Below are 12,500 nucleotides of genomic sequence, written 5' to 3' on the forward strand. Positions count from 1 at the left end.
ATCCGGCCAACGTTTTTTTGTTCGCTAGCATCAAATTTCAAATGGAGAAGACGGATATATATATATATATATATATATATATATATATATATATATATATATATATATATATATATATATATATATATATATATATATATATATATACATATATATCAGGGCTTAAATTAAGTAATCGCAAATTGTGATATGTGGAAATTTTTCAGGTCTTTAAATTTATAGCTTTTAAAAACCGTATTTTGATCACTATTTATTATTTGTTCATATAATAGCTGTTAATAAAATAATTTTATTAACAGGTATTCACTCAAAAACAGTTGGTATGTCTGATGTTGCTTTTAAAACAGTTGGTATGTCTGATGTTGCTTCCAAAACAGTTGGTATGTCTGATGTTGCTTCCAAAACAGTTGGTATGTCTGATGTTGCTTCCAAAACAGTTGGTATGTCTGATGTTGCTTCCAAAACAGTTGGTATGTCTGATGTTGCTTCCAAAACAGTTGGTATGTCTGATGTTGCTTCCAAAACAGTTAGTATGTCTGATAGTTCTTGGCTTGCTGTAACTAAATGACCTATCCGTATTTTGATCACTAAACTCAATAGCTGTTATTCAATAAAAAAAATATTTATATTTATCTTGAATTATGATATAAAATCTCTTATGGTAAAACCATATTATTACTATTATTATTATTGTTGTTATTATTATTAAAGCACATGATTTAAATTTTAATATTTAAATTCATTTCATAAATCATGAGATAAAACTAGAAAAATAAAGCACAATAAAGTATGATTCTAAAATCTAAAAGATTTTAGCTGAGGTTTAATATTTTAAATAAAAGAAATCGATATAATATATAATCGAAATAAGATATAATAAATAATCGAAATAAGATATAAAAATACTCTTATATCTTATTTAAATTTTATTCAATATTTTCTTTTAAATTAATTGCTTGTAACTCTTTATGTATAAATAATATATGAGTAAAGACAGAGGAGTTTAAAAATATATAAAAACCAATTTAACTTTTTATAATTATTTTCAAACAAAACAAAAGAACTCTAATGACTTATTTTAAAATGCTTTTTATCATTATTATTATCAATTAAATTCTAATTTAAAAAATTTAAATTTTTAAATAAATAATTCCTTAAACATTCCTCCTTAACAAAAATCTATATAAATGTTTTATACAATGCATAAATAGCTTTAGCATAATTTTTTATTGGTTGATTTTTAAATTAACACTTATTTTTGATCATGTGATTGTGGTGATTACTAAATTACTGATAAAAAAAAACTTATTTTTTTATAATTCTAAAATTACGTGGTGTTTAAAAAAACAATAATTAAAAATATGTAAGTTTTGACTATTTTTGCGGTAGTAAATTTATTGTTTTGTTTTTTCATTAATTTTTCAATATAATAAACAGACCATTTCATTTAAATTCACGGTTTTTGAATGACAATTATGTAAAAAAGTTTGTTAAAAAAGTTTAAATAACAATTATGGTAGATAATAGCGCCAGAGCCATGGCTTGGCTCCCCCATGCCCCTAATTAGTGGGGAGGGGGGGCAATAACTTTAGGGGCCCATTTGGAAACTTAGGGGCCTTTTTCCAAATTTAAGAAACTTACTTTTTTTTTTCTTTTTGGTAATACTTAATGGAAATTTTTTTTCTGATAAGCGCTATTTACTAATGAAAAAAACTCAAATAAAATTAAAAACTATGGAAACTTAATCTCTATTTAGCTAATTATTTTATCGAAGTATTTAGTAATAGAAAACAAAATTGTTTATTGTTAACGACAATATTGTTTTAGTATACGAAGTTAATAATAAAAAATAAAAAATAAATTATATTATCTTTATTTTATATTATCTTTTATATTTTTATTTATTTTATATTATCTTTAAATTATGATATTTTATTTTATTTTGTTTTTATTTTAATGTGACAATTAATTTTTTCGCTTGAAAAATGCTAATACTTTAAGCTTGATGGAAAGATCATAATAATATAATTTAATTCTGATAAAAAATATATAATTGAATTTTAAACTAATTTAATAAAAATTTATAATTTTATTCTGATAAAAAAAAATGTTATTTAATTTTGATTTAAAAAATATATATTTTAATTCTAATTAAAAAAATATATTTAAGTTTAATAAAATTAAAGTTAATACTTGGGTTCAACTTAAATGTCAAATTTATTTTAAAATGTTACTAAATAATGTTCAATATTTAAATTTGTATTATTCTTAAAAAAAAATTAGCACATTTTTATTGCAAACTGTTTTTTCAATTTCCCTTCCTAAACATTTTTTTTTCTCAAAATTAAATTCCTTGAAAATGTGTTCCAAGGCTGCATCAAAAATTTGCTTAAAAACGTAATTTCTAAACTTTTTTTTATAACGCAAGTTAAAGTGATTATTTTTTAGTAAGTGATATGTATAGCAATATAAATTTAATAAATTGTGTTTGGAAAAATAATCTTTACTTTCACAACAAATTAGAAATTTAAGAAATAATAATTTAAAAAATTTTAACATAGTTTAACAAGAAAAAAAATAATTTTTTTAAAATCAAACATTTAAAAAAATGTTATATCAGATTTAATAAATTAGTATAAAAAAAAATTGAAAAGCAATGCCTAATAAATAGTAACAATAAAAAAGGAATTAAATAATATTTAACTTGTTGTGCAGTTATTATTGCATTAATTTAAAAAGATGTCTTTATAAAATAAAGAGAGTTTTATGACGTCAAATTCACGTTAGGCGTTAAGCATTTTTTATTTAAAACAAGGCCTAATATATACATATACATATATATATATATATATATATATATATATATATATATATATATATATATATATATATATATATATATATATACATATATATATATATATATATATATATATATATATATATATATATATATATATTTATATATATATATACTTATGTATATAAAATCAAATATCTCTATCTTTATAAACAATGTTACATGCTACTAAACTATATTAATTGGTTATTTTATAATTCATTGATTATTAAAAACAAATAAATTATTAAAAAGTAACAGGTGATGCGGAAGTTATCGGACAAATCCTAATATCATTATTTGAGCATAATAATTAGTTTTTGTGGTTTTATGCGTAGGCATAAACGTTCTATAAAATATAAACTTTATTATTAGAAACACAATTATTTAAAATGAGGTTAAATGCAGCTGAACGAGAATCTTTTCGAAAGCGACTAAAAATGTTTTTTGTAAATAAACCTAATATTAAAAAAAAAAAATCGTAAATCATTTTGAAAAGGAAGGATTTGCTCAAAGTACAATATATGATAACCTAAAAAGACTTGAAACTGTTTAATCGTTTTCTGATAGAAAGCACCCTGGTCGTCTGTCATCCTCGACTAGAGAAAAAAAAGCCGAATTAACGAGACTTGTCAACAATTGAAATGGGGTCAGTCAGAGAAAAATAGGTATTAAATTCGGTGTAAATCAATCGACAATTGGTCATCAGTTAAAAAAAATGAATATTAAATATAGAAAATGTGAAAAGACTCCAAAATACACTACAGAACAACAAATAAAGGCAAAGAAAAGAAGCAGGAAACTAGTTAACCAACTCTATTACACAAAATCGCTTCTAGTCATCGATGACGAAAAATACTTTTGTTTTGCAGGGGACAACATGCCTGGAAATTCTGGATACTACACAAACAACAAAAAGACATGCCCAGAAAGTGTTCGTTTTATAGGAAAAGAGAAATTTCCAAAAAAATAATTAATGTGGATAGCCATATATGACCATGGTATGTCCAAGCCATTGTTTCACACTTCCAAGGCTGTTGCGATCAATTCATCAATCTATATTAATGAATGTTTAGAAAAATGACTTCTTCCATTTATTCACAAGTATTATGGAGACTTTAACTATTTATTTTGGCCAGATTTAGCAAGTTCTCATTATTCTAAAGATTCTCTAAATTGAATGGATCAATATGTCTACTACGTTGATAAAGAATCCAAATCCCCAAATGTGCCTCAAGCACGACCAATTGAAATTTTTGGGGACATTTGGCACAGAAGGTTTACGAGGGAGATTAGCAAGCCTCAACAGAGCAAGTTTTGATTGATCGCATTAAACTAAAATTACAAGAAATTGATTTAAACTTTTTACAGTCGCATATGAAAGGCGTCAGAGCAAAATTGAGATCAATTGCAGATGGTGGTGTTTTTTCATATAAAAAATAATATATTTTTATTAAAAGAAATGCTTTATTTAAAAAAAATATAATAGTAGTTTGTTTTTTTATTTATAAATAAGTTATTGACGTTTTTATTTTGTCCGATAACTTCCGCATCACCCGTTATATATACTTAGCATGCTCCATTGAAGAATCATGAACTGAAGCTGCAGCATTGAAATATTCCTGGGAAGCAGCTAAAACAATATCAACAGAGGTTTCATAACTTAATGTAAATGTAGCTGATGGAAGGTTCTTTTTAATTACAGAAACCCCTTGCTTGGTCTTTGTTAACAACTCGCCAGCTAAACCTATGGCTTGCATAGATCCTGACTGAAGAAGACATTCTGCAAAAACCTAAACAAATAAATGTATTTAAATTTATAATTGCTATTCTTATCTTTATTTTCAAAAAGAACAATTTTTTTTAAACTTTCAAAAAAAAAGGAAAAGACCTGATGGCAAAGCGACTCATCAACGCACAAAAAGACAGTTTTACAAAGTTTAACTGTATGCTTAAGAAGAGTGTTCCAATCTTGATAACTTGTTGTAGATGATCTAACTGAAGTATTTTTTAAGATTGAATGAAGAATTTCATTTACAATGGTGAAGTTATCCTTTATCTCTAAAAGATAGCCAACAGTTTTTGGGCAGTTATGATACTGTAAGATTTCTGCAGCACTTAACAGTAATTCAAGTTGGTCCATTTGAATATGAAGCTGTTGTATTTGCTGAGATAAACATCTTTGAAACAAACAAATATTTACAAAAATTATATTACTATAGCTACAATATTATTACTTTTTATTACAAAAACTATAACATATATATATATATATATATATATATATATATATATATATATATATATATATATATATATATATATATATATATATATATATATATATATATATATATACACACACACATATATACATATATATACTAGAGCACTATTAGACACACTTTTTCTACTTTAATAAATTAGTAAAAACACTTTTTAAATAAGTTTTTATAATCAATAATTTTTTTCTTCTTTTTTCATCAGTAGGTTCACCAGGAAGATGGTTCCTGATGAACCTACTAATGAAGAAACAAGTTGTTGAAGTAGAAAAATATTAGATAAAAAGAAATATTTGACAAATTTAATATTTATATATACATAAAATATTTTAACATAATTCAAGATTTGCTTTCTTATTTACTCTTACCCTTCTTCTTTAGCTGGGAGACACTCTACTATGGAAAATGCTATATGAAGTTGATCATGACGCTTATTAGAATAAACACAATCCATAGCAAGTCTCATAATTTCTGCTACATCAGCAATTAAGGGTTCAGCCAACTAAAACAAGAAGAGATAAAAATTTTAATATATTTTGTTTAGCAGTTTAATTTTAAAACCATAAAAACAATTCAAAATTAATACACATAAAAGTTATTTAAAGAATTCTTACACAATCAAAGTAAAAAAATATTTTCAATAACTAACCCCTGGGGTTGAATTTTGCACAAGTTTTAAACAACAAGTCAAATCTGAAACTGCTATATCAATCATAAACTGATGAACCAATTTTTGTCGAGTTAATTTGCCATTTTTTTTCTCAACTTTTTGCAAATATGGATTCAACAGTGCTTTATAATCACTGATGAATGATTCATCAGTAGTTTTTGTCATCAAAAGTTTCATTTTTGAGATATGAGGAAGATCAATGATCTCTTTAAGTGCTAGATCATTATCAATATTAACTTCATAAACTAAAACTCTGAGTGTTTCAAGATTACTTTGTATGTTTTTTAGTCCATGAATACCTCTTGCTATCCCAATATTGGTTAGTTGTAAGCAGCAGTCAACTTGTTTTGATCTTTCATCTATTTCAAATATCCTTTTATGAAACCATTTTTGCAAAACATCTTTTGAATTACAGTTCATAAACTCCAAAAGCTCAGGCTGATTTTTATAAATAAATGCACCAAGATCCTCTTCATTGTGGGTATCTTCTATTTGTTCAGTAATTCCTTTTTGTTGAACCCAGTCTTTGTCTCTATGACGTTTTTGTAACCATGGAAGTATCTCAACTCCACCACCAGCCTCACTGTAATCAAAAATTAAATTTACCTACATGCACTATACATGTATATTGTAGTATATAAAATGAGGTTGGCAAATTATTGAAATAAATCTTTTAGAGGTCAGCAGTTAGGTTTTTTATTTTTAGTTTTAATTTAAAAAAATTTGATACAAAGGTTTTACCATAAGACTTAGAAACAGACTTACCATTACTTATTGCTGACCTAAGACTTACCATAAGACTTAGGTCAGCAATATTTTGCCGACCTCAAACACATTAAGGTCAGCAGTTCGGTCAGCTTTGCCGAATGCTGATCCTGATTCCGAGGGCTGCATATATATATATACATACATACATACATACATACATACATACATACATACATACATACATACATATATATATATATATATATATATATATATATATATATATATATATATATATATATATATATATTGTATAATCTTTTTTTATAATAATGTACAAAATAATCTCTCGTTCGTTAAACAGTGATCAATATTATAAAAACAAATTTTTTATATAATATATAAGATATATTTTTAGCATTAAAATGAAAAAATACAACTTTTTGTTGGTACTCAGAATTTCATGTCTGGTGGCAATCATAAGCCATATATTTTTAAATCAAGAAATTAAAAAACCGTTAAAAATACAAATTAACCACTGCAATAGAATCTGACATCAAAAAATCAATTACATAAAGTCTACCTTTACCCTGTTTCGAATTAACAAAGAAGGAATTTATTTTTATGCTGACATTTCAAAATAATTTCAGTTTTCTTATTTAATAAACTGTTGTCATTGTTTGAAATAATTTCATATTTTTCATTAAGGTATAATTTGCACTATTTTATTGTCAGGTTATACGCTTCACATCTAATTATTTTCCAACTAACCACAGAATTTTTATTATTATTTTTTAAGTTCCAAACCTCTTTTGACAGCTCTGTATTCATTTTTATATTTGGGGATATTAAATGATTTCAAATGGTTGGCATAATTTAGTTTAAAAGGTGTTTCACTAATACAAATGTATGATTTTTTTATTGAAGAGTTATCCAAATGATGGTTGTTTGGTATACAATGTTGTTGGTCAAACAGTTATTGAGTTAAGGACAATTTTTTTTATTAAGGCAGTTGCAGTTATTTTTATTAATGGTTGGATTTTTGTTTAGGATGTGCTTGTTGAGTAAATTTATTACTGATTTCATGTTCGGCATGCAACAGTAACTGATTCCTACAGTGTTCTTGTTGAAAACTTTATGTAGTTTGTTGTTAATTAGAAAATATTTGGCAATCAAGTTTAAAAATCATTTTCCTATATTTATGTTGACATTTATACTAAAAGGAGGGTTGAAAAATTATTTGACGTGTACGATTTTTCTTTTGTTGTTGTTTTAAGCTAGGTTGGTAAAATAGATTATGTTTATAACTAGAGTTTCGTAGTGCTTCATTATAAATAGATACAGATTTCTTAAACACTTCTTTGCTGCTGTCCAATTTGAATGCAGCCAGGCATGAAACTCCAAGTACCAACAGAAAGTTGTATTTTTTTCATTTTAATACTAAATATATATGTGTATATACGTGTATATATATATATATATATATATATATATATATATATATATATATATATATATATATATATATATATATATATATATATATATATATATATATATATATATATATATAGATATTTATATGTATATATATATATAAATGCATGTTTAGATAAGCACTGCTAATAGTCACACCGAAATAGCAAGTTGCTGAAGGGCTTTAGTACATACACTCACTGTCTTGTACCTTGCTGTTGCAAACAAGTGTCACTACATAAACTAAGGGTTTAGCATGGGCAGCAATCTTTTTTTTCATTATATTTCGTTTGTTTCTTCTTTTTCTGAAAACTTTGTATGCTATAAAGATAAGCAAAACTAGTAAGCATATGCTTATCTAAACATGCTATAGTGGATATATATATAAATATATGTATATATATATATATATATATATATATATATATATATATATATATATATATATATATATATATATATATCATAGTAATAAAAGTAAAGCAAATAATTAAAAAATTATTAGTATATATTAAAAATATGGCTATAAAAACATGATTTTAAATAAAATAAAAAGTATAAACATATGATAAAATAATATAGTATTAAAAAGTATTCAAAATTGAAAAATAAAAATTTACCCAAGTTCTGGGATAAGTGGCTCATATTCTTTTGCATCAGCTGTCTCTGGGAAGTTTGAAAGGATAGGCAGCCAGTGGACTAAGATTTGGTCACCATGATAGGAAAATAAATCCTCAAGAGCATATGAGTTTTCTTCATGGGCATACTGGACAGCTTGATAAACAATATTACATGAACGAAAGTCAGAAAAAAATTTAGAATTAAACTTGTCACGAGCTTTGAAGGAGCCACCAAGAATAACCTAGTTTATTTAAGCATCATAAAAACTGTTTTTTTTAATGGTAAAAGATGATATAACATTTTGTACAAAGGTTAAACAACAAACAATTTGTAATAAAATTACGTTTAAATTAAATGTATAGGATGATGAAGCTTTATATGATGATTATATTAGTGACAAATCTCATAAGTAAAATATGATGACAAAGCTCACAGTAAAATATTGTTCATGTATTGTTAATTAATTATACCATAATTTTTTTACGATTTAATTAATAAACATAAACAAATTTATGGTTTTTTATTAAATTATCTTTTTTTCTCGTTGGTTTTACTTATAATACATAAAAATTTTTTTTTCAATAAAAGGAACATTTGAAAATGTCTAAAATGGATTATTGGTAATTTAAAATGAACTACATGGATTTGAAATAAACTCAAAGCAGTAGGTAACAAAGCAAATCTGAAAATACTTTTACTATAGTGATAATACTAGTGATAAAAAAATCTATTTATCTAAAACACAATTTCTTTCGGCTTTATTTTATATATATATATATATATATATATATATGTATATATATATATATATATATATATATATATATATATATATATATATATATATATATATATATTTATATTTATATACAAAAATTAAACTTTAATTTCAACATATTTCAGAGAAACAAGAAAAACACACTGTGCTTGACTGATGATTTCTTGGCAGGGAAAAAATCAACAATTTTACAATACTAATAAATTTTACAAAATTAACAAAATTAATAATTAATAATGGTTGTGATCATCACAAATTAAAACAATTAAAGAAAGTAACTACAGATATTAAATTTTAAAACTAACTTCGTATGTAGAAAGTCGATCAAGATAATGCAATAGCTGTAAGCGATATTTGCATATCTTCATTTGCTTTGGAGATAATCTAATGAAGCCATAATACACAATACTAATAATTGTTGTTACAAATATACTACTATTGTATACAGTTATTATACATATATATTACAGATATATATATATATATATATATATATATATATATATATATATATATATATATATATATATATATATATATATATATATATATATATATATATATATATATATATATATATATATATATGTAAATTATGTTAGTGTATTTTACAAATAGCGTGCTCAATGTTCTTAAAGAACAGAGCAATAATAAATTAGTAAAAAACACTTATCTAACTTTTATCTTTGACTTGAAGTTTCACCATTGCTGGATCATCAGGAAGAGTTACTAAATCTCAAAAAAAATTCAATTTATAGAAAAAAATATTTTACAGGAAGTTATAAAAAATATTTTCGATTACTATATTTTTTTGTTAACGGGAAGTTACAGAAAGTAATTATGAAATAATTTTCTTTGGAATGGGGATAGTTTAATTTGATCATTTGTTTTTATAATTTTTTAAGAGGTATTTATTTTCGTGCCTACATTTAGAAATTAATTCAGATTTTTTATTTAATAAATAACGTTAACAAAAAAATATAGTAATTAAAAATATTTTATAATAATTTATAACTTCCTGTAAAATATTTTTTTCTATAAATTGAATTTTTTTTTAGATTTAGTAACTCTTCCTGATGATCCAGCAATGGTGAAACTTCAAGTCGAAGATAAAAGTTAGATAAGTGTTTTTTACTAATTTATATATATATATATATATATATATATATATATATATATATATATATATATATATATATATATATATATATATCAGTGGTGTCTCAGATAGGTTATCCGACCGGATATCCGGGCCGGATTTGTATATTATCCGGTATCCGGCAGGATGATAAAATAATCCGGTTAGTTATACTGGATATTTCATGTTTATCAATAATAAGAAAAAAACTTGTATAAGCTGTTTCTGCAGTTTTAAAGATGCACAGTTTAGGCATGATCAAATCATTTGGTAATTGACAGAGTGATAGAACCTAAAACACAAACTTTAACGTGTTCATCTTTTTGAATAATCTAATAATTAATCTAAATTAAATTAAAAAATGATTCAATAAAAAATTGTTCAAGTTGAATTAAGAACTAACTGTACACAAGAACTGCAGATTTTATCACTCATTTACAAATTCATTTGCATTATGATGTATAAAGAACATTTATCTGCGTTGAGGTAACAGCCTTGATTGCTTTTTCTCATAAGTATTTCCATATTCAAAAAACAATCTCTCTGAAAATACAGAAGATGCTGGTGGTGCTAATAATTTAAGGGCTAAATTTTTTAGCAGTGGAAACTTTTCTTCATATTTCCAATAATTTAAGGCATCATTGTCTTTATCTATAATAAATTGATTAAAGAAAACATCAACTTCTTGAGCAGCTTGTACAATGGAGACTTGATCTGAATTTATATGACCATCATTTTCTGAAAAATGATTACAAATGAAGTTACAAAATACAAATGTTGTAACTATATTTTAAAAACTAAGATAAAATTAGCAAAGCAATTTTCATAAACAACTTACAAAACTTTTAAAAGAATTAAATATAAATATGACATTTAAATCAGTTATTTATAATATACAGTAAAATGTTATAATAAAATAATGATTGAATGAATTTTGATAATACTAAAAATTGATAATCTTATTTAGTTTTGACAAACTACTAATAAACAACAGGTTTGTTGTAAACTTTCTTAGAAACAGAAAAAAGTTCTTACATTCATTTCCTTCATATTCCGCAAGTTCTAAAAAGAAAGAATCAAAGTCATTCTCTGTCAAATCAACTTTCTTTTTTTTGGCTTTTGGTGTTAAATAATCGGAACTAGTAGCAATATTAATAACTTCTAGCGAAAGTTCATTTTCATTTCTTTGATTTTTCACTACAGCCTCTAATAGCATTGATCTTGCTTGCTCTCTTTTATCAATAGGAAGAAATTTGAGCTTGTAGCGAGGAGCAATAATGGTGGATAAAACATATCTCTCATCATTTGTTATATCTAGATTATCTTGAGAAAAGAATCTGTTATTTAAAGATGCTAGAAGATGTTTTGTTATTTGAACTGTATCATCTTTTTGATCAACTTTTGAAAAAATCTTTGTAAAGTACATATATTTGGAACTACTGTTAACTAGGGTAGGTCAATTATAGTTTTTTTTTTGAATTTTAAGTTGCGTAATGCTGCAGTTACTGTGTCTAGGTCTTCTGTTACAAGCTCTTTTTGTGAAACTTGATGGTGACACAACTGGGCCAAGAAGCTTCAATGGTCTACTTGGCAAAAGATGTGCTGAAAATATTTAGCATAGAAATCAAGTTTTGTTTAAATGTATTGAAAACCCAATTGTAGATAGATATATTCCAGAAGAAATACTAACAGACCTTAGTTGCAATCAAAGACTTTTATTTGAATATTACAAAGGAATAGGTATTGGTAAAGTTTCTGATAAATGGGCTGTCTATAAAAATTGAACGCTTAATCATGCAAGATGGTTAACACTAGCTATTCGCCTTCTTTGTTTGTATACTAGAGACAATCAAACAACCGTTTCTTTAAAAAAACTTGTATATTTTATTGTTCAAGTTTACGCTCCAGCGTAGTTCGAAATAAAAAAATCTTCAAAATTTCACGAATCCCCACGTCTTGTTTTTTCTACTATTACTAGAATAAATAAT

At 24.4% G+C, this 12,500-nt stretch overlaps 1 protein-coding gene across 1 annotated transcript in view; it reads right to left on the minus strand.

Moving 5' to 3' along the window:
* The window catches only part of LOC100215633 (NBAS subunit of NRZ tethering complex), a 142,019-nt gene that overhangs the window by 56,291 nt on the left and 73,228 nt on the right, over positions 1-12,500 (minus strand). The window contains exons 24-29 of the mRNA XM_065796126.1: positions 9,680-9,758; positions 8,596-8,837; positions 5,771-6,374; positions 5,490-5,623; positions 4,731-5,019; positions 4,409-4,632 (exon numbers count right to left, since the gene is read on the minus strand). Of these exons, the coding sequence (XP_065652198.1) occupies positions 4,409-4,632; positions 4,731-5,019; positions 5,490-5,623; positions 5,771-6,374; positions 8,596-8,837; positions 9,680-9,758 (1,572 nt within the window). The remainder of the gene's footprint in view (positions 1-4,408; positions 4,633-4,730; positions 5,020-5,489; positions 5,624-5,770; positions 6,375-8,595; positions 8,838-9,679; positions 9,759-12,500) is intronic.

Source organism: Hydra vulgaris, chromosome 04, assembly GCF_038396675.1.
Source record: "Hydra vulgaris chromosome 04, alternate assembly HydraT2T_AEP".
NCBI lineage: Eukaryota > Metazoa > Cnidaria > Hydrozoa > Anthoathecata > Hydridae > Hydra > Hydra vulgaris.